Source organism: Protomyctophum bolini, assembly GCF_963924005.1.
Source record: "Protomyctophum bolini genome assembly, chromosome: 17".
NCBI classification, from domain to species: domain Eukaryota; kingdom Metazoa; phylum Chordata; class Actinopteri; order Myctophiformes; family Myctophidae; genus Protomyctophum; species Protomyctophum bolini.
Window position 1 is genome coordinate 10,655,829 of NC_137878.1, and position 22,182 is coordinate 10,678,010.

The 22,182-nt window shown below is 42.3% G+C and overlaps 1 protein-coding gene across 1 annotated transcript; it reads left to right on the forward strand.

Annotated features, from left to right (window-relative positions):
* The first annotated feature begins 3,952 nt into the window (after positions 1-3,952).
* On the forward strand, positions 3,953-21,020 carry kpna6 (karyopherin alpha 6 (importin alpha 7)). Its single transcript, XM_080787680.1, has 14 exons — positions 3,953-4,074; positions 6,220-6,353; positions 6,898-6,990; positions 8,334-8,433; positions 8,555-8,649; positions 8,743-8,874; positions 9,561-9,649; positions 9,759-9,858; positions 10,309-10,472; positions 11,002-11,080; positions 12,143-12,268; positions 13,219-13,346; positions 14,678-14,862; positions 15,327-21,020. The coding sequence occupies exons 1-14, from the start codon at positions 4,071-4,073 to the stop codon at positions 15,512-15,514; spliced, it is 1,617 nt and encodes a 538-aa protein (XP_080643806.1). The 5' UTR covers positions 3,953-4,070; the 3' UTR covers positions 15,515-21,020.
* Positions 21,021-22,182: the final 1,162 nt, after the last annotated feature.

A 22,182-nucleotide genomic window follows, 5' to 3' on the forward strand; every position in this document is an offset into this window, starting at 1 on the left:
CCCCCCTTATCTATCTATCTTTCTCTTTCTCTCTCTCTCACAAACACACACACACACGAACGCACGCACCCATGCACGTTAATGCTCACTTAGCATAGGTAGCTAACTCACCTGCAGAATGAAAACAAGTTTGTTGTTATGAAGATAACTTCTCTTTCAAGCTGTCACACACTTGTGGCTGAGCAGTTTTCACTTCCTAACACGCCAGACTACTCCACTTCATGGAGTGCAAAGTTACATTATAAGTTGTTTATATTTTTCACTATGTTTACTAATTACTATAACAAACAAAAGTTTGCAGCCCGTGTGGGTGGGTGTATGTGTGTCGAGGGGGAGGGGGCGTGGCTACCGGAGGGTTTTAAAGAGCGCGCTTGAAGCCTGGTTAGGGAGTGTCTACCAATTCACTGGATTTTTTTGAAGTATTAGTTTCATATTGTTCATCACTTCAATAAAAAAGCAGGCCTGCATAAAACCAAGGGTTGTGCCATTGTGTAGCCATTTACAAATTTCTGCTGAGACAGTATTTGAAATTTAAATATTCTATTTTCAAATGGTTTATTGGTGCTCCATAAATAAAAATAGAACTGCACTGTCGAGTGCATACTTGCTTGTTGCACACTAGTAGGCCATAAATGGCCAACTAGTACTTTCGACCGCTATAAACTGTCAAATCTCAGTATCTCTGTGAAGGAACGTTTGAAATGTCTAATTATTAGGTGTAACTATTTGCTATACCTACCTACTTTATGCATGTAAACACCTAGTATTATTTAATGTTTCATATTGCTTGCGCAAGTAATAATAGTTCAGAATGTGTCGTGAAACCTTGTAGATGGGCTTTTTACTATTTGTCGTACAAATAGGCAAAAAAATGTAAAAAGAAACAAAGGTGTTGAGATCAGATCAGTGAGCACCAACTACAACCTGGCGGGAAATTATCTTGGTACTGTACATGGAAGTAGCCTACGACCTCAGTGGTGCAGAATAGTCTGCTGTGTTGCTGTGTTTGTGTGTTATTTGATCCTATAGTGGAGAACACTGTCTTTTGTTTCAGCCCCTGTGTCAGCAGCGTATTGCTAAATGCTGTTGGCTCCAACAGCCTTGCATGGCTCAGCTGAAAACTAACGCCTATAGGCTGCCCTTCGACAGTCAGGATTCATGAATGATATTTTGCTCTTCGTCTGACACAAATCTGTAATCATGGGAAAGCATCTCGGTAACGCTACAGTTGGTTTGACCTCTATAAGAGCCTCCAATATAGGGAAAAGAGCCCTTATTGCATTATGAGGTGCTAAAGCCATGCATGCCTAACAATATGGAATGTATCCTATCCAGTGTATAGTGTGTACATTTTAATTGTACAACACTGCCCCCTAAAGTTTTTTCTTTTTCTTTTCTGATGTATATCTCTCCTCCTCTCTCTCCTTCGGGGGCCCATGTCAGAGGACGATGGTGCGTCACAATACAGTGCAGTAATTTACCTCCACCTGCTCCTGGCAAATTGACCGCAGATGCACCTCTCCTGTATTACTCTGTCACATTCAATTTAAGAAAAAGCACTGGGGAGCTTTGGTTGTGAGCATGCAGAGCACACGGCTTTTACAGGCCATGAGGAGAAAGGGTGTAGGGCTGGGAGCAAAGTAAAGTCAGTCAGTCAGTCATACAGTCAGTCAGGCAGTCAGTCAGTCAGTCAGTCAGCCAGTCATACAGTCAGTCAGTCATACAGTCAATCATACAGTCAGTCAGTCAGTCAGTCAGTCAGTCAGTCATACAGTCAGTCAGTCATGCAGTCATACAGTCAGTCAATCAGTCAGTCAATCTATCCCCCTTTTTCCCCATACTGCATGTACATGTTTTTCCCTTTACACACACACACACACGCGCACGTGTGTGTGTGTGTGTGTGTGTGTGTGTGTGTGTGTGTGTGTGTGTGTGTGTGTGTGTGTGTGTGTGTGCGTGCCTATGCATGTGCGTGCACATGTGCGTGCGCGCGCGTGTGTGTGTGTGTGTGTGTGTGTGTGTGTAAGTGTAAGTGTAGAGTGAAGTAGAAGTGTTAAAGTGTACAAGAGGTTGCTGCAGACAGCTCTTTTGTGTCTGTCACCGCACTGTCATATTTATTACCTATAGTGACAAAGGTAGACTTTCTTAAGGCCCATATTGTTGAGAAAATTCTTACACTGTCATATTTATTACCTGTATTGACATATGTACAAATATATCATAGCCAGTGATCAGTGTCATGATCAGTAGGCTATCATGTTACATACATAATGTAAAGAGAAAAGCGACTATGATTTTCTCAACAATATGGGCCATATAGAAAGTCTACATTTGTCAACAGAGGTAATACATGACAGTGTAAGACTTTTCTCAGCAACATGGGCCATTATTACATTATGAACTTTTATTACATTATGAGCTGCTATGTGTTCGCTCATAATGTAATACATTATTACATTATAGAAAAATCTGTTATTACGTTATGCGCTCATTTTTTTAATGACATTATGAGCTGATTATTACATTATGAGTTTTTATTACATTTAAATCATTACATTATGAGCCCTTATTATACATTATGAGCAGGTATAGCCTCATAAGGGACACCACACCAAGTCAACAGGGGGAAAAGGTGTCATCACCAAATAGGCCAATAGCCTTAAACAATTAAACAAGGAGGACAACATGACGAGACACTTTGAAATGTAAATGTGATTATAGAAGAATGGCTTTATGCCTGAGTGAGCTCCTGCAAAAATAGAGGAAACTAACTAAAAATAACCAAAACATATCGTTTTAAAAAATAGACTAAATATAAGTAACTTTAAACTCTAACACTAAACCTAACGTCACAGGAAGCCACGGGAGGGCTATATAGTCATAAACCTGCCACTGGCTGGTTTCACCACGAGGAGCCTAACCCTAACCTCAACAAATCTAAATCAGACTAAAAACCTAAAAGTTATGGTAAACTCTAAACCTAGTTTTAAAACAAATTATAAGCCAATTATACATCTAAAAATCGAAATCAAAACACATTTTTAGAACCAAATGAGATTTATAAACTTAAAACTAATTCCTAAGGAGGAACACAAACAAAAATGTCATTTAGACTTCTTTCAAATAGATGGCGAATGCACTTATGCCTAGCTTGCACTGTATTACACAGTTAATTGATCAAATGACTGCACTACAAAAGTTTATGTTAGCCTTTCGGTCCACCTAGCTAGACAACTGGTAAACTTTTTCTAGTTGTAGGCCTATATGTTGTGTGAGGGTGCTGGGGGTGTGTGCCCCCCCTCCAATCTCCTGAATTCTGACACTCCAATGTTGACAGCCCTGACACACACACACACACACACACACACACACACACACACACACACACACACACACACACTTAAGTGCACACTGTGACTGCGCACACACCCCCAGAGAGACTTCTGCGTGCATATTGCAATCCCCCAATTCCAGGTTCATGATTCATGAATGGTGAATGAACACAGAGTTGTAATATGAAAGGCATGAACACGATTTCAGCTATGCGTTAGCCTGATTTTATACTTCGTGCGACGACGGTGTCGTGCGACGCAAATAGCCGAGTTTGGTAGATCGGCTATTTTCGTCATCATCCATCCGTCACTCACTCACTCCACCCAGTGGAACATGTGATCCGGATATTTTTACTAATGGAAATACGTTGTCAGCTATAATCACCTTTAACATCTATGTTTATTTATGTATTTATTTGTGGCATCAGATGCAGCAAGTGTGCAGTCACATTGGACAAACAAAGAACAATGGGTTGTGTTAGAGTTGTTGTTAGATAAAAGGTTTGTTGTTGACTTTTTAAACGAGGGGATTTATGATTTAAACGTGGAGCTTGGGCCCCCTCTTGCGGCGTGCGACTGCCGTTATGTTTGACATCTCTCGCACCCCGTAATTCCTCCGTCGCGACATATTGCTGCTTTCAGGAGCGATTTGAGCAGCGCTACAAAAAAGGATAAAATACAAAAAGGACGATTCATTTGACGTCGTCGTAAGCAACAAAACTCAGTACTTGAAACACAATGGGTAAGTAATGGACATACACCAGGAATATAGACGTGTAAATACGTGTCTCGGTTAAAACCCACCGTCGGTTGTCAAATGTGTTGTTTTGCTAGGCTAACGTGCTAGCTTGGTAACGGGTAAACGGCTAGCTTAGCTCTTAGTTGTGACATATAAGAACACACCGTATAGAGGAACTGTGTTCCGTAACAGCGCGTTATTAATGGATATACTGCTATCATCAGGCTGATATATCGAATATCAAAATCCAACGTTCAACAAAACCAATATTAAAATTCAACTTAAACCTGACGTTGGTGGCGAACGTGGATTGACGTTAGCCTGCTAGCTCAGCTGATCATCATCATAGCCTCGAGCTCAAACGAGACGTCCCCACTATACTGTAACTGTACCCCTTTTTCCTTTACTTGTTTTTTAATTATTACAGTCGTTTCGGACTTCTGAGACGAGGTGGTGAAATTGAAGTCGGCTAAATGAGCATTGAACAATATTATTATTAGACTGTCTGACAGCGTGTGACACACACACAAGACAGATACAGCGTGGGCGTTTGTTGACATGTGACACGGATGATGGTGGAGCCTGATGGAGACGTCCTTGTAAAAAAAAATAAACATAATAAGCTGAAGTCCAACGTTTTTCATTTTCAGTAGAGTAAGTGATGTGACCACAGTTCAGCATTGTTAATGTTAACAGTTGAATGTGTCTGTCGGCACCACAGCCCTAAAGCCTAAACATGTTGTTGACTTGTTGTTGGTGTGGAAAAAACGCAGAAGCACCCAGCAGGAAGTGGACTGTGAAAGGGGATGAGCCATACAAACTAGAGAGGCTCAATGAACCCATTAGGATTCATATATCTCAGGCTCACTTGAAGAAGCAATAAATGACTAGATGCTACCTGACAAAACCCTGAGTTATTTTAACTCAGAGTCTATACATGTAACCAAATAAAATGTTAAGGGACCACTTGGGTACATTATTTATAATGCTGTTGTGCCACGATTTGGTGACCATTTGCCACAAAACCTGTCTTAATTATTTGATGTTTCTTCCACTGCTGCTGCTCTCCCTCATCCTGAAGGTTACAACTTGCAGGTTCAGGGGCTCATCTCTCTGAAATGACAGTGTTCCGCCAAGCTATTTGTGAGCTTCACAGAGCCAATAGGGCCAGTTTGTAGTGTACACATGCAGCTACAGACAGCTCAGCGACAAGGAGGGAACAAAAGCAGGGGCGTCCAGAGCCACAACCTATGTCCATGCCCCCCCGCACGCCTGTGGCTTGACCATCTGGACGCATTAGACACGCATGCGCTGATTTTTTTTTTACCTAGGAAGGTTGAAGTGTGAATGCCCCCCAAATCATCATCATGACCTCAATTTGCGCTGCTTGTTGTTGATATTTAACCTCAGAACGCCCTGCTGTTAGGACGGTCCTTTGGCATTGTTAGCTGGCACCATTTAGAGCCAGTGGCAGATTTCAGTGACTCAGGGCTCTGCCCCATGCCCCGTTCTGGTGGCATGACTGCACAAATGCTGAGAATGGCCGGTTTGTCCTGTGTGGGCTCCCGATTTATGCTAACTCTGCGATTTAAAGCCACTGAATAAATACGTTTGTTCTGCCCGCCAGCTGACCAGCTGAAGAATAGCCTGGCATTTTACTGTTTGTGTGCATGTGTGTGTGGTATTTTTAGGTTATTGTTTTGTTTAGCAGTTCAGTCCCTCTTTATGAGTTATGAGCTTGTTTATTCAATGCTTATAGTATATATTGCCCAGCCCTAACAAATATTTATAGACCTTATGCACCCACCCAGTTTCATCAGCATGACCTATTATTAGTTTGAGACCCAAAGGGAGATTTCTACATCCAGTCACTCACAACCCCCAAAACATATTGGTGTCAACTATGGGTTACATTACACTGAAATTGCCTTAGCATTTGGTGCAGTGACATGTAAAACAGGTAACACTTAATGCAGGACTCCTGACAAATTACATTGGCAAAATAAATCATGTGATTGATTGCTCACTTCTCTGTGTACTCGGCAAGCACTATTTTGGAACAAAATACTCCTCCTCCCTCCTTGTCTCCTATCAGCTTCAGTACCCTGATGTCTGTCTGTCTGTCTGTCTGTCTGTCTGATGCCTTAGAGCCGTCAACCAGTCCGGCCAAAGACAACTACAGGATGAACCGCTACAAGAACAAAGCCCTGAACCCAGAGGAGATGAGGCGCAGGAGAGAAGAAGAGGGCATCCAGCTCAGGAAACAAAAACGAGAACAACAGGTATATGGTCCAGAAAATATGAAATACTGAATCTGAACAATTATATGTATGTCAAGTGTGAAAGGAATATTATCAAGAATAAAAAATAATCAACATTATTGTCAAATCACTGGTTTACAGGTGTAAAGAAGTGGATAAAATTAGTTTTTGCTAAGCTCTATTATTTTATCATGGATTGATGTTGCTATAATAATGATGATTTCCTCAGACTTAATAATCTAATAAAAAATGGAATGACCTACCAAAAGACATAAAGGTTCTCAAAACTAACCTACAATTATTCCTGTCCTCAAAATACAAGTTAGCGTAGTTTTAACTCCTTGGACATCTCCTTTCTCTGTAAATATACCTTGTGATTCTACCCCAAATGTTTTATGTATTGTATACATATTTTACTGATTAATTGAGTACAATGGAAACAAGCCCCTAAGGCGTTTTGTGCTATCCTTTAGCACCTTTGACTGTACTTTCTTCCTGTGCTGTTAATACTGGTGATTTAATTTAACCTGACTGGGTGGGCTCTGACACGCTTTTTTAATCACAGCTCTTCAAGAGGAGAAACGTGGATGTTCTGAACGAAGAGGCAGCCATGTTTGAGAGTCCACTGGTGGATTCCTACCCCACCTCCCCATTAACAGTAAGTCTTATTACATCAAACGGCACACACACACAACATAGACTTTTCACTTGACTCGGTTCCCACGCATTCCTGGAAATCCTGGAAGCTTTCCAGTCGGGGAACATGACAAAGTGGGCCAAATGTTCTGTACAATTTCTGTATGTCAAAAGTGACGACTGCAGAATGTGCTGTTTAGATTCTCATGAAGTAATCCTGGGCAGGGATCAGTGTTTTCAGATGCACCATACTGTATCAGATGGAAGCTGCTTTGTTAATCAGCATCATCTAGCCTGCAGCAGCATGTTTTAACCCATTTGACTGAGGCCGATTCTAAAAATGCCTTGAAAACCTGACCTAAGTTTTCTTAAAAACTTCAAATATTTATATACCGCCGCCGGCATCAAATATTTCTCTGCCGGGACTGGGAGAACCAAATTCTGGCGCGTGGAAGGACTAGGCTCTGTGGGTTGACTCCTGTCCGGGCCCCTCCTACGTCTCACCAGGTCCACTCCTGCTCTCACCAGGCCCAGGACCTGTGCGTTGCACCAGACTCCCAGCACCAGGCACTCCATTCAGGAGTGGTGTATTATAATGGCCCTCCTAAAGGCCTTAGGCCTCACAGAGGTTTGTTGGGCTTCCTCCTCACGGAGGACACAGGCTGGGGCGCTAACCCATACTGCTCACCCGGGTGCCGTCTACATTCCGGCTGTCACCCGTCACCGGTCACCAGACTACGGGTATAGTCGGAGCCCACCCAGTCAGATTAAATTAAATTAGTGGTGTATACTTACTTTAGTTAATTGATGTGAAAATGATCACACCCGTGTGAAGTGAGGGGCGCTCTTATCATCATACATCATCATGGATCATCTCATACTGGCCACTGATTGGTTAGCTGATTTGATCGTCTACATATGACGTACATTTGTCCTTCATTGTCAATGGCGTTTAATGTTTTGATGTTTAATTTATGTCATATTTGGTGGAAGTTTGACCTAATTTCTCCTTTCATTGTCAATGGCAAATATTGAGACGTGTGAGGACAAACGCTGTATATAGGGGGGCTAGCTCCCCTTAAAAATCACACCTGTGTGAAGTGAGGGGTGCTCTTATCATCATACATCATCCCATTCTGACCAATCACAATTTGCGTCCTCACTTTTGTGGTTACACACTTCAGTGTTTCTTCAATGTTTGTGTTTACACAAACCCTCAAAGCTGGACATAAAACAGGCTAGCGCCCCTCAAAAATAGACTCATAGAGACCGCCGGTGGATTGGAACACTGAGTTGATGGTGGTGATGGAGTGTGATGGTTGACTGTAGTGTTGTGATCGCCTGTGCTTTTGTGCTGTCTTTCAGGAAGGAGTTATTACCAGAGACATGGTTGAGATGCTTTTCTCAGAGGACCCAGAGCTCCAACTCACCACAACACAAAAGTTCAGAAAACTACTTTCCAAAGGTACGTTTAGGCTACATTTTTACTTTTTCGTTCTCTTAGTAATAACTGAGGCCAAACGAACATGTGTACTGTAGTGTAGATGGATGCAGTCTTACATTTTGTGTTGTCTGTGTGTGCGCAGAACCCAACCCACCAATCGATGAGGTGATAAACACACCAGGAGTAGTGGAGAGGTTTGTAGAATTCCTCAAGAAGAGCATCAACTGCACATTACAGGTCAGCGCTCGGTTAACGGTTATTTATTTATCTTTTTTGTATAAATGTCAACAATCTTTTTTCTGAAAGGTCTTTCTCACCATTTCTTTGCAGTTCGAGGCAGCTTGGGCGCTGACTAACATAGCCTCAGGCACATCCATGCAGACAAAGACAGTGATTGAGGCTGGGGCAGTGCCCATCTTCATAGAACTCCTTAACTCGGACTTTGAAGATGTCCAGGAACAGGTCAGTCAGAGGGAACGTTGCTTTGGCCACTACTGTTCACTTTAGTTATGAAACGAAAAACACAGCTCGTACGATCAAATGTGTCCAGGTGGCACAGGGGCAAAATTCCTGCCCACCCCAACGGGGACTAACACATGGGCATCAAACACAATTCGCCGTGTTTGACTGTGCCTGATCTGTCGCTGCACTAGCAACTCTAAAGCCCTATTCATACTCCAGTTTTAGGTGATGAGGTGACCACCACGGTGGTTGGGAAAACTACAACATGATGTCACACCGTGGTGATAAGCGACTCACCCGAAAACATCTCTGTTTTTACTAACCACCGTTTCAGTGGTCACCTTATCACTGGAGTATGAATAGACTTTTACAGGTTGTTCAGGGAGCGTAACTAGGAGGGATAGCGTGTTCCTCCACACGTGACGCCCTCCCTTTGAAACTCCTTACTGTCGGGTGAAAAGAAACAGCTGGCGACTTCATGTGTAGAGACAGTGTTTGTCTACACCTTCCCACATGACCAACTAGGGATTGGCAGTGACAGACTAAACATCTGTGAGGAAAATTGGGGAATTGGCATAACGACCAAAAAAGGGGAAAGATTATTTTTTATATATACACACATATACTGTACATACATACTGTACATTCCGTATATAATATGTTGTTTATTTCTGTCTTTTCTTAAGGCTGTGTGGGCCTTGGGTAATATTGCAGGAGACAGCGCTGTGTGCAGAGACTACGTGCTAAACTGCAATATCCTTCCACCACTTTTAATGTAAGTCTCCTATCTGCCAGTTTTGACATGCCACTCATGCAGCCCTCTAGCTGGTGAGTTTTATTTAATGTGTGTGTGACCTCGACATGAATTGTCTTTTATTCCCCAGGCTTCTGACCAAATCCACTAGACTGACCATGACAAGGAATGCAGTGTGGGCTCTATCTAACCTCTGCAGAGGGAAGAACCCCCCGCCCGTCTTTGAGAAGGTGTGGTCCAACATGACATTGAAACCAGATGATCGTCTTGGCCTGTGCCAAAGAGTGGAAGCCCATCTAAAAACATTTATTTTAATAACCACATTTTTAAATCCAGAATAATGGTGTTGTCAAGCTATACACGTGCCTTGAGTAGTTCATGATCTGCCTAAATTATCTAATATGTCGGCCTGTAATAATGTCCTATTTGACGGTATACTAAGTAGCATTCTGTCGCTTGTCACTTGTAAACACGACTCATAAATGTCATGTTTTGGATCAGTGCATTTTTTTCTTGCTTCTCTGCTGTTAATGTCCCATAAGGATTAGTTGTGTTGTAATCAATGTGTTTCAACCTTGTCGATTGATTAATCTTTTGACAATTTAGGAAAGTAATGACAGGATGTCATGTTTGTCTTCATAATATATTAGCATGCGTTTGTTTATCTGCGTTTCCTCTAGGTGTCTCCCTGTCTGCCAGTGCTTTCCAGGCTCTTGTTCAGCAGTGATCCCGACCTTCTGGCGGACGCCTGCTGGGCTCTGTCCTACCTCTCGGACGGACCCAACGACAAGATCCAGGCCGTCATTGACTCGGGCGTGTGCAGGCGCCTCGTAGAATTACTCATGTGAGTCAGTCGACAAAGTGTGACATTCTCTCGGCCTGAGAGGCAGTACATTGTTGACACATGAGTCGACAATGTGGTGACTCCCGGCTAGACTTGTGTGAGACAACAAGTCATGATTCATGCTCATTGTACTGTGTATACAATGAGCCGAATTCATAAGGGTATTAGGGATGTCCCGATTTTTCGCTTTACGATAACACAATTTCTGTGCTAGCCGATACCAGTGTCGTGATCTCATGCTGTGTTTCTAGTTTTATATCTCGTGTTGTGTTTATAGCAGACTCCTCAATCAAATATGCACTTTCAGTTTGGGGCAACTCCAAAGCAAACTCCACATGTCCCAACATTTTATTTACCTGCCATGTCGAACCCCTTACCCCTGCGTCGGATCGGTGGCTAGACTGGCATATTCACCGATGCCGATATGACCCGATATGACAAATAAGGGTCGATCCGATACTTTTCCCGATACAGTATCGGGACATCTTTAGTATGTATTTATCCTTTTAATGAACCCACCTTTCTGCAGGCACACGGACTATAAGGTGGCATCCCCTGCTTTGAGAGCTGTAGGGAACATCGTCACTGGAGATGACATCCAAACACAGGTGAGTGGTTTGTCTTTTCTTTTTCTTTTTTAACCGTCCCTGTTATTATGGATATATCATAATATGCAAATGTTCTGCAAAGAATAGCAGCTCATAATGTGTTGCACTGCGGTGCTTTTATATGTGCTATAGAGGGGACTAACTATAGACCCCTGGGGGACACTGGTCAACAGTATATAGGGTTTTAAGTCGTTTGAACGGAATACTACATTTCAAGCTTATCTCAATGTACACTACTCTGGAGCTCTGTGATGCCAATGTTGTAATTACAGAGCAAAATTGAGACCACATGTAGAAATGCCCTAGGCTATGATTATGTCTATGCATGATTTAACACATTAATTTGTACTACAACTGTGTCATCCTAGGGCACATGCTGCTTTTACAACCACATGCGGCATAGCAGTGAACCACCCCATTTGACCCACAGCCGCAATATTAACATTTATCCTCTGTATGATTGTATGGATCAAATATCCAATGTAGCTGGCCTCCACTAAAACCATAACATTAACATCAAAACACACATGGCATGACACATGGCTTTGTATTCTATATTATAAACCCTTAGTTAATTGTCTTATTTGTTTTTAATGACTTGGCTTTCAAATATATGAAAGGCTTTGCTCTGAGAGCGTGTATAGCTGATAGAGATGGCTAGGAAACCCCAAGGCAAGTGGAAAACGTTTCCAGAAACAGATGGCTGTTTAACTTGATTTGGATGCGGTTCACCTTGTAGGCGCCATTTGTAACGAGGCAGTTGGCCTCGTTTGCTGCATTCAAGTAGCCTACTGACAGCTGTGCTGCATACATACTGTATGGAACAATTGCTGATATCCATATTTGGTCATAAATGGACACATACAGACGAGACATAGCTACTAGATTATGACACTCCCAAGAGGACACATATACAAATCAAAAGGTGAAATTCCTGTACCTAATGTGAAGAGTTCACTTTAGCCTACAGTATATACTCTATGACAAATATAATAAATCGATCAGTGAAACCCGTCAGTGTGGCCTCTGTTCAAAAGCCGGTGTCTCTCGCCCTGCGTACAGGTGGTTTTGAACTGCTCCGCCCTGCCCTGCCTGCTGCACCTGCTCAGCAGCGCCAAAGAGTCCATCCGTAAGGAGGCGTGCTGGACCATCTCCAACATCACGGCGGGGAACAGGGCGCAGATACAGGTGACGAGACAAATTATAGCCCAAATGTAGTCGACGTTGAACTTCACAGTTCTGTCTTGGAGAAAAGTACCCAGACGTGAAAAATGTTTATCTTAAGACCACTTTTAGACGGAAACGGGCTCCAGAGAAAACGGCAAAGGCCTGCTGCGTCATTTTGTTTATTCAGCTTTTACACGGAGACGCCGTAATGACTGACAGTGCTGTAAGTTCATGCCAGGTGGCTGTGATGGACTTCCAGATAGACGAGGCACCATGCCAGGCACACATGTACAAGAACCACTTCCGTTCTACTTCCTTTCACGAGGCTGTTTGTTTACATCATCGTTTACATTCAACATCGCTAGTCGCTATATTTGCATTTGCATTCGTCTAAAGGGACCCCAGCAAACAATACTTTATTTTGCCGTTTTCTATGGATACTGTTCTCGTGCAACGGGGGCCTAATTGTGTATCTTTTTACGATTTTTTTTTTTGTAATTGATTGGTTAATTTGAATACTTACTCTTTTTTTTGCATTGTTTGTCTCTTTATGTAAAAAATGTCTAAGTTATGTGTTATTAACCTTGGGTTTCTTGCCTCACCTGTGAAGTTGTTTGGTAGAATGGCAGCTACTAAAAAATGCTGTCGATACATATTTTCGGGAGATCAATCAATGCTATTGAACACCCTTTTACGTCTGTTGGTTAAAAAATATTGAACCAATGAAAATCGTAAAAAGCACTGCTAAAGCAGCCAATTCCACCACCTCTCATGTAAGTAATTGACAATTTATAAAGTCACAATACCAACTTTGAGGCAGTATTGCTTTGTTTGAAAAACATAAGGTTTTCTTAAATTCCAGAAAAATGAGTTAGGTGGTTTCTTCCTGACAGCAGAGATATGCCAAGTACACACACAGGTTGCTGATGCTGTTTCTTTTTTTATTATTATTATTTTGGCTGTCCTCCCAGACGGTGATCGACGCCAACATCTTCCCGGTTCTGATAGACATCCTGCAGAAGGCGGAGTTCAGGACCAGAAAAGAGGCGGCGTGGGCGATCACCAACGCCACGTCTGGAGGAACGCCAGAACAGATCAGGTCAGACGTCCCTCCCAGCTCTGCGCAGAACACCGCCATGTACTAACGACGACGAATCGAAATTTGACAAATGAGCCTTTCCTCTTTTCAACCTTCACTCAACATTTCGTTATTAATTATGTGAGATGACAGCTCTGTTGAGAACTGCCTGCCTCAGTCTGTCTTCCACTCTATTCCTTGTCTTTCTGAAGGTGTGTCTGTCTGTACCGTACCGTACCGTACCTCTGGAGCGACCAGTGCCACATTTCTTATGCTCACCTAGCCGCAATTTGAAACACTAGATTTCTTTATAATGGGATGAATCTAGAGTTGCAATACCATCCATTGACTGCACATTCATCCAAATTGTATCTGCTTGTATCAAACGACGTTAAACTCGCCGACATTGCAGCTGTAGGGAAAGCTTGAATTATCCTCATTCAAACGGCAAATAGTTTGTTTCATAATAAAAATCCACCGTTATGATGCTACTTTCTGTCAAGAAATGCTGTGCCGTCACTGCCGTGTTGGAGTTGTAGCACTGTAGCGCTACAATAAACAGTGGCAGGCGCCCCTGTAGTGTCACAGATGACTGACAGCCATATGGAAGCCACGCTGCTATTAACACTGCTTTCTTGAAGGGTGATTTTTGATGAGAGACAAAAAAAACAAATGTTTATTTATTTTTTATTTATTTCTTATTGGCCTGATCAGGGAGCGGGTAGTTCAGATCTTAGGAATATTCGTCTTCTTTTTTCTCATGATGCTGGAATCGCTAACTTGTGTGAATCACTTGAAATCACATCAAAATGCCTTCATGGCCCCAGAGACATTAGATGTCTTCTGAACTTTGTGTGTGTAATATGTGCATCTTTTTGATTGAACAGTTTTCAGAATTACAGTACATTTCAAGTACAAATCGATACAAAAAAACTGTTAACTGTGAATGGACGACACCATAACATATACAGTGAGGGGGAATAGGGTTGGGTGGGGGATTCAGATTTTACGGGCGCCAGTTTCGAATTGCAGACGTCCGTAGGTGCCCCTTTAGAGCAGTTTTGAAGGAGTCAAGGGATTCACATGTCTTAATGACTGTTGCACATTTTGGTGGCATAGGAACGAAATTAATTTAGTCCCTTGTGCCGAATCTGGGTTGCACATGGTTTGTTGCACTCCCTCATGCTCATGCGTGTACGTGTTGTCATTGCAAAACGCCTGAGCAGATTGAATTACGGCGGAATGTCACAGGACACCTCTGAGCAATGTGTCCTCTCGCCAAATTGACTCCGTATGATCGGATTCTGTCTCCACGTGTGAAATACTGATCGTGTGTGCGTGTCTGCACGCAGGTACCTGGTGAACTTGGGTTGCATCAAGCCCCTGTGTGACCTGCTGACCGTGATGGACTCCAAGATCGTGCAGGTGGCTCTGAACGGGCTGGAGAACATACTGAGACTCGGAGAGCAGGAGGCCAAGCAGGAGAACAACGGCACTGGAGTCAACCCTTACTGCAGCCTCATAGAGGAGGCATATGGTAATAAACCCTAGTAACACACACACACACACACACACACACACACACACAACTAACAGCAGCTAGACCGAAGCAATCAATCGATTGTTCACATCTGGGCAATTTTTACATCTGAGTGATACCGATTATTTAAGAAAACAACCAACATTGGCCGATATCGATGTGTTTGCCTAACCCTGAAAATAATCATTGATTCATTAACCCATTTAGGCCTGACGTTAAAAATAAACGTTCGCTCGAATATATACAGTATTCAAATATGTGTGACGCATTTTAAGATTTTTCTAAAATAGCAGACCTACAAGCTCGTAGTGCGCCACTCGGTGGCGCGCTATGAGCTTGTAGATCTGCTATTTTTCAATAGGTAAAGTATAACATAATGCTTAGTTAAAACACCAAAAGGGGTTAAACTAAGTTCCAGATTGCATGTATTTAATGGTTTGCACGCACATCCTCCTGCTCAGGTTTGGACAAGATTGAGTTCCTCCAGAGCCACGACAACCAGGAGATCTACCAGAAGGCCTTCGATCTCATCGAGCACTACTTTGGCGTGGAGGAAGAAGACCCCAGCCTGGCGCCTCAAGTAGACCAGGCTAACCAGCAGTTCCTTTTCCCGCAGCAAGAGGCCCCCATGGATGGCTTCCAGCTATAACTCACCCTTTCTCCCCCTCCTCCAAAAATACCCACCCAAAAACCCAACCACCAATCCCCCACCTCCCCATACTCTTGAGAAGTATGGGGGCCCCCCCCTAGAGAAGTGTGGGGGCCCCAGATGCCCGAGTCATATCTCCATGCGTGCTTTCTCGTCTAGGCGTCTACCACTCTCTACCCCCCCCCCCCCTCCCCAAATCTCACACTGCTCTCCAGCCTACGGAATCTGTCCCGCGCTTGCTGCTATAGCAGCACAGACCTGTCAACGTCTCGTTAGAACGCAAGCCCTGTAGGCAAAAGCAGAGAGGGAAGGGAAACAAACTCAAAAACAACAATATGGTTATTGGAGGAATCAATCACCTCAAAAGCCCAAAGTGAGTGTCCTGGCTTAAAACTAAACGCACATAGAGACATCTTCCTACCATTTCATACCCGTGAGATTCTTTCTTCAGCGGGGAATGATGGTTTTTGGTCAATATCTTTATATTTTCCCTCAGAGTTTTATTTTTTGTTTTTCCCCCAGTGGGACATTGGATTACCCATGCAGACCCATGAAACAAACAAACAAACAAACATAAAAAATGCTTTCAGGGGTTCATGAGGTAAAATATGCCCGGCTATTGATGTCAGTCTGACTTAGTGCAATTAAAAGAGATAATAATCTTGTAACATTTTATGCTCTTTCGTTTTATAGTTTTTTCCCTCATCTTTATTTATCAGCTTTATTTTTTAGTTTGAGTCCCCCCCCACTCCCCTGTATTGATGTGCAACTGTTTTTCGGCTCAGAATCTAATCCAGAGAGCCCCGGACACTGAGGCTCCGGTTAAGACTAGAACGTAGGAGACCAAGGCAGACAGCACACACACTTTACTTTTACAGCAGGTATTGTTTTTGCCATCTTGCAATGTTTAACCTCTTTCCCTCTTTATTTTAATTTTTTGTTTTGAGGACTGAGTCAAATGGCGGGGTGTGGGGATCAAAGATAAGAAGCATGTGGCTTCAAAACGTAAAAAAGAAAACTAACAAAAAAAAAATGAAATGGTGTGGGCATAGGAAGGGATCTGAACGAGATTTCAGAAAGGGAATGAATTGGGGCGTCGTGGGAGGGGGACATATTGGAATTGATATAAAAATGAAAATATCCAGGTTTTTTTTCGAGGTTGATATAGTATAGAGATCTAATGTTCGTCGTGTGCTGTGTTATTAACAACGATACAATTGAAATATGAAGTGTTCATCTAACTCTTATACAATGCATTGCTGGGGGGGGTAAAGGATCCAACCCGCAGCACATTGCGTCTGAAACTTCTCCGGGCAAATTCTGGTTTACATTGGCTTTGGCTTTCAAGGGATCATGATGATTCAGAGTGGGGTCAAGGTGTCCACTGAGGTCCGTGCGTTCACGTTGGATCTCACTGGACTCTAACTCGAGGCTTATATTTTTGATTTAAAATTGAATCCCGGTGTAAATAAAGTTGCTGCTGGTTAGCTAGGCCCTGTGCTGCTACCCACCTGCCCCGACCCCCCCCCCCCCTGTTTCCCCCCAGCATATGTGGTAGGGTTTTTGCATGGCGTTTTATTACCCTACTTAACAGTCACAGAGTATCCCTGGCCAAACGCAGATAGTTGGCTCAGAAAGATGAGATGATAGGCAGAGAACATCGATATTTGTGGTTGCAGCATGCAAAGTGGAAAGGTATAGGCTTTGGGCCATATGTAGTTGGTTTTTACTGGCATTTAACAGTGTTAGTGTAGTGGTGGTGCTGTCTTGTTTAGCAATTAGAGTTGATATCTAAACTTCTGCATTCTACATCACTGTATTGTGAGGAATGGAAGTGACAGCTGATAGTGATGTCGCATGGGTCCATTGTAATATGTTTAGGTATTGATATATAGCCTATCCTTCTCTGCCTGCCTGACTGGTAGGAAAGTGTGAGACACACACTTGTTTTGTTTTTTTTCTTTCCCCGTGGGTCTCGAAACAGCCAGGATTTGGCTGGGGATATTTCTCTAAGACAAGTGACAAGCCTAACCGCAACAGAAACTTCTAGTACAGAATATATATATTTGCACACACACTTCATGCACACTTGCATACAACACCAGCAGACACTGTACACACACCTCACACAGATGAGTGGCTAGTAGAATGTGGAAATGGCTTCCATAATCACAAAGATTATTTATTATCGACATTTCAACGGTTAGTCGGTTACCTCGGAAATTTGAAAAGAGCTTTTTTTTTTTTATCATTGCACTTCCGTTAAGGAAACTGCACTTTTTCTCTCACAAAGCAACAGCAATTTCTTCTTTTTTTTAATCCTGTTGTCTTTGAAGAAGAGTTTAATAAAGAAACTTAGTTTTCCGGCTATCCAAAAATCTCCTGGTGTTTTATGGAAGCCTTTTCCAGCCCCTAGCCACATGACTTAATGTTGGTTTGAATTTGCCCTGGAAACTGTGATCCTGCATCAGGTTTGCTTCAACTGACCCTAAACCACTGGGGAAGGCGCAGGCAGAGCTGTTCCAGGATCAGCGTGAAGGGGTTGTGGACGGAGCTCATGGCTCAGAATTGTCTGGTAGTGTGATGTTTGACTGACAAGCACTGTGTGAGGAAGAGATCGACTAATGCTATTACTGTGTCCCCTATCCAAGTCTGACTGGGAGCTCATGTTCTGTAGATTGACTGTTTAAAACAGACTGGCTTAAGCCCATAAATCATTGACTATATACACAGAGGATTGTGCTGTGTACATTTAAATAGAGCGATACTCTAAAACCAATTGGTCAGCTAAATACCCTTTCATGAAATGGTCATGCAATTGTCATAAGCAGGTTAGTGTTTCTTTATAGATAACATTTAACTTCCCTTAATTTTATAGGACTTGTGAACATTTGTATACTGAGGGTGACAAATTAAATTGCAATGTTTTGTTATTTAAAGCTACAATCTGTACATCTTGTCAGTTGACTCCCTTTCCTGACAGAGAGGCAATTGCAACGATGTCTGAACTAAATCACTGATGGTGCATCTATTGCCCAATCCAGTTAAAAAAAACGATCTTCAGAAATCTTCAGTCAGTACATGTCCCACCCAACACCAGGGTATATGTTTCTCAATAGAGAGACCAACAAAGACACTGGCTTTTCCTTTAATTTGTCACCTGTATCTACTGTCTTATCTGTTCTGGTATTCTAGTTTTACTTCAGCTGTCATCTTCTCAACACAGTACAGTACAGAGCATGCTAGTGTCAGATGTTGCAAGGCGTGAAGCATTTGGTGATAGGGCAGGCATATGACATGCCAGTGCTGCAACATATGTCATCCACAGAACATGTACGGTATGCTCCTAGCAGACATAAATGGTAAAAGGCATTTGTGAAATTATGAAAAATTGAGCAACAAGAACTAAACTCTGCATCACTTATATGTGGAGTATTTATAGTCTTCAGTTGCATGTCCACTTCTGTGCATGCTCTACAAAGAACAGCAGATCGGTGGCATTGCAATTTTAAAAAGAACCCATGTATCAAAAAGATTTATATTTATGAGAAAGAAAACAAAATGCACTCCTATTCACTAAAGTGCCAATCCGACCAACAAAGACTGGAGGTTCATGTGTATCCCTTTGATTTATAGATTTGTTTTTTTTCCTTTACTTTTTTCCTTTCATTTGTACTTGAATGTGCACACATTTTGTGCAAAAACATTGCTGCTCTATTTTTCTTATCTTAAAAAGTTACATTGCTTGCCATTGTTTCTTCCAAGAAGTGGCATTCTTTATGTGGGCACCTAAATAAGGAATTGAATCAAAACCAATTAATCAGAATTAATTGTCTGAAAAGAAGAAAAAAAAGGTAGACTTTATTATTGCATACTGGTCTCTAAAGCAGTTTGCGGTCTATTGGTGTGAAACTGGCGCAATGCTCTTAGCTGTCTAATCTTTTGTGGGAGGACTGCAAATTACAGGCTGTCCAATTAGGTTTCAATTTGTTGGACAAAGTATCAGGTATAGAATGCAGCGTAGCTAGTGCTGCTCATGGGCTGTAGCCCCTCTACTTTTGGTGTGCAAAGAAAGTATGCGCTGATAGAACTATGGTTATGTAAAATGGCACAAAACTCACCTGGCTCGGAAGACAATAATTGGACATTTACTTTTTTGTCAAAAGTTATTTCACCAAAGCTCGTTGGCTGAGTGAAATACTAATCTTAAGGTTTTTCTCCTTTAGTCATTAGACTGTAATTGGCAATCTTCACGCAGCCAACAATAGATTAGTCTCTCACACTCGGTTGAAGGTCTGATAGGTCAGTTACTTTTTTTAGTTTTTATCGGCAAGGAGCTAAAGCAAAGAGACTGCACGAAACTTAACTGCAATAATATTTTCAAAAAAAGATCTAAAATCAGGCACCCCCTCCAGAGGCTAAGACTGATAACCTGCATCCAGACAGTCGCGTCACGAAGATGCAAGATGCAGCTTGGCGCAGGAGTCACTTCCTGGTTTTTAAACGGCAAGCGAGCTGCAACTTGCAGCATAGGCGGTGCTTAAAAACCAAGAAATGACTCCTGCTCTTAGCTGCATCTTCGTGTCTCGACTGTGGGAGTACCTATATTGAAGCTACCTTTTTCTTGTTGTACTCCTTCCACTGGGTGGAGTTAAAAGAGGCAACTAGACTTTTTCTTCTTCCGAAATTGTGAAGTAATTTACATTAAAACGTGATCAAAACATTTAAATGGAGGTATATGTATGTTCTGATACATTACATTGACACAGGGACAAATCCCCCTTGTCACACCTCAATTCTGATGCGCTTCGAATCACTTCTGAGAAGTGGCGAAATGCTGAGTGCCGTCACCAAGGGACTAAAAGGTGATTTTCTGGTCTTCTTGTTCTTACTGCCTGATGTGGTTATTGGATACTTGGGGCTATATTTTTGAGTAATTGTGTTTAAACCACAAGATTGTCAGGCGTCAGTTCAGGAAATAATCAGGAACCTACTATCTGTTGATTAGAAAAATCACTAAAATAGCTCAAATCTGACTTTCTTGTCTTCCGTCCTAGAAACTGTTGATGTCTATATCAAAACTATGAAGCCATGCTTGGCTTAGTCAAGTAATGTCTATGCTACAAATGTTTACAATGCTACATGTTTGTAAAAAATATTTTTTCATATGCTCTCACCGACCAGTCTTGATATATATTCTCTATTCTGGTCCTCTCATTTCTTTCTTTAAAAAAATATTTATTTCAATATCTTACTTGATGTTCATTTGCTTACAATTACCCATCTTAAACTGTGACTTGACTTGACTTTACCGACGGTATGAATGAGCGACGAGAAACTGATACACCTAAACTGAACACGACACACAAACATGAACATAAGAATTACAAACATACAGAAAGCATTAACAATATTAGAAATGTAAAGAAAAAATATATAATGAATTTAAAGTTGTCCAGTTGAAATACTGTACAAAACAAATAAAGATTATGTTGCAACCCTTTAATGCATCTTTTCATTTATATCTACATCTCTATATCATTGTTACGGAAGTTACTTTTAAGGCAAAGGTACATAATATAATGATTTTGTGTACTCTACAGAGATATTGCTGTTAGTTTGGACTCTCACCTGTGACCAAACCGGTGTGGTAACTTAAACCTGTCCAGGTCAACCGGAACCAGGGTCACTGAATCACTAAGCCTCTCGACCACGGCAAGGTCACAGCAAAAGCATAGGAAGCTCTCTTCGCAGATGAGTAAGCCTGGGACTGAGGCTAGAGAGGAAGTGGCCCTTAAAAGGGCCCGGGGAAGGGGGGGTAGTATACAGGGTGGGCTACAGGCCAGGTATTGAGCTCTCACAGTGACTTTCCGTGGAAATAGGCCACAGGTTCAAATCACGCCTGTGGTGTGATTCCCTTGTCCGTATAGGTCCAAAGTATTTCGATCAAAGATCCTGGGAGGAGATACTGATTTTCATAAAATTCAAAATGACAGGTGATCTAGAGGTCAGAGGTCAACAGTAAGAGCACGATACTTGTTCGGCATGATGATCGGCATGATTGCCGGCGGTCAAACGGTTCATGAGCTATGCGTGATCAAAGTTTGCATTTTCAATTGAGTGCTATAGCGCCACCCTTTGGCCAATGGTCGTGGGCTTCTTCGCATCCTCACCGTTTGGTATGGCCCGGCCTCTACCATATTACAGAGTTTCACAAAAAACGACTGCACGGTCCAGCCAGAACTTCTATTTTTGGCAGAAGGAGAAGAAAAGAACAGACAAAAACAATAAGGGATCAAGTAGGTACCTTCAGGACTGCTTGGTCCCTTAAAAATGGGTCGGTCAGTCGGTCAACCGGCTATGTAGCCTCGGAAACCCAGACGAACCTGTGGCCTCTTTCATTCTGTCTGTCTGTCTGTCTGTCTGTCTGTCTGTCTGTCTGTCTGTCTGTCTACTCTGTTGTACATTGTACATTTGTATCCTTCCCAGTTCCCAGCCTACAGCTTAGACTTAGAGTATCTGAGTATATATCTAAGGCCTACAGTTCCTTATTCTCTATTATTGTTAATGTCTCAGTAAACTCAAACTGTGTAATTGCGTCAAACAGACAGTAGAGGGCGCACATGTGTTGTTATGGTACTGAACGAAAGAAGGGAAATAACCGGAAG

What these genes read in the sequence shown, in the direction of transcription:
- kpna6 (XM_080787680.1), top strand. An exon ending in AACAAAAACGAGAACAACAG is followed by an intron (nt 6,354 to 6,897) that starts GTATATGGTCCA and finishes TTTTAATCACAG; the next exon opens with CTCTTCAAGAGGAGAAACGT. An exon ending in ATCCTTCCACCACTTTTAAT is followed by an intron (nt 9,650 to 9,758) that starts GTAAGTCTCCTA and finishes TTTATTCCCCAG; the next exon opens with GCTTCTGACCAAATCCACTA.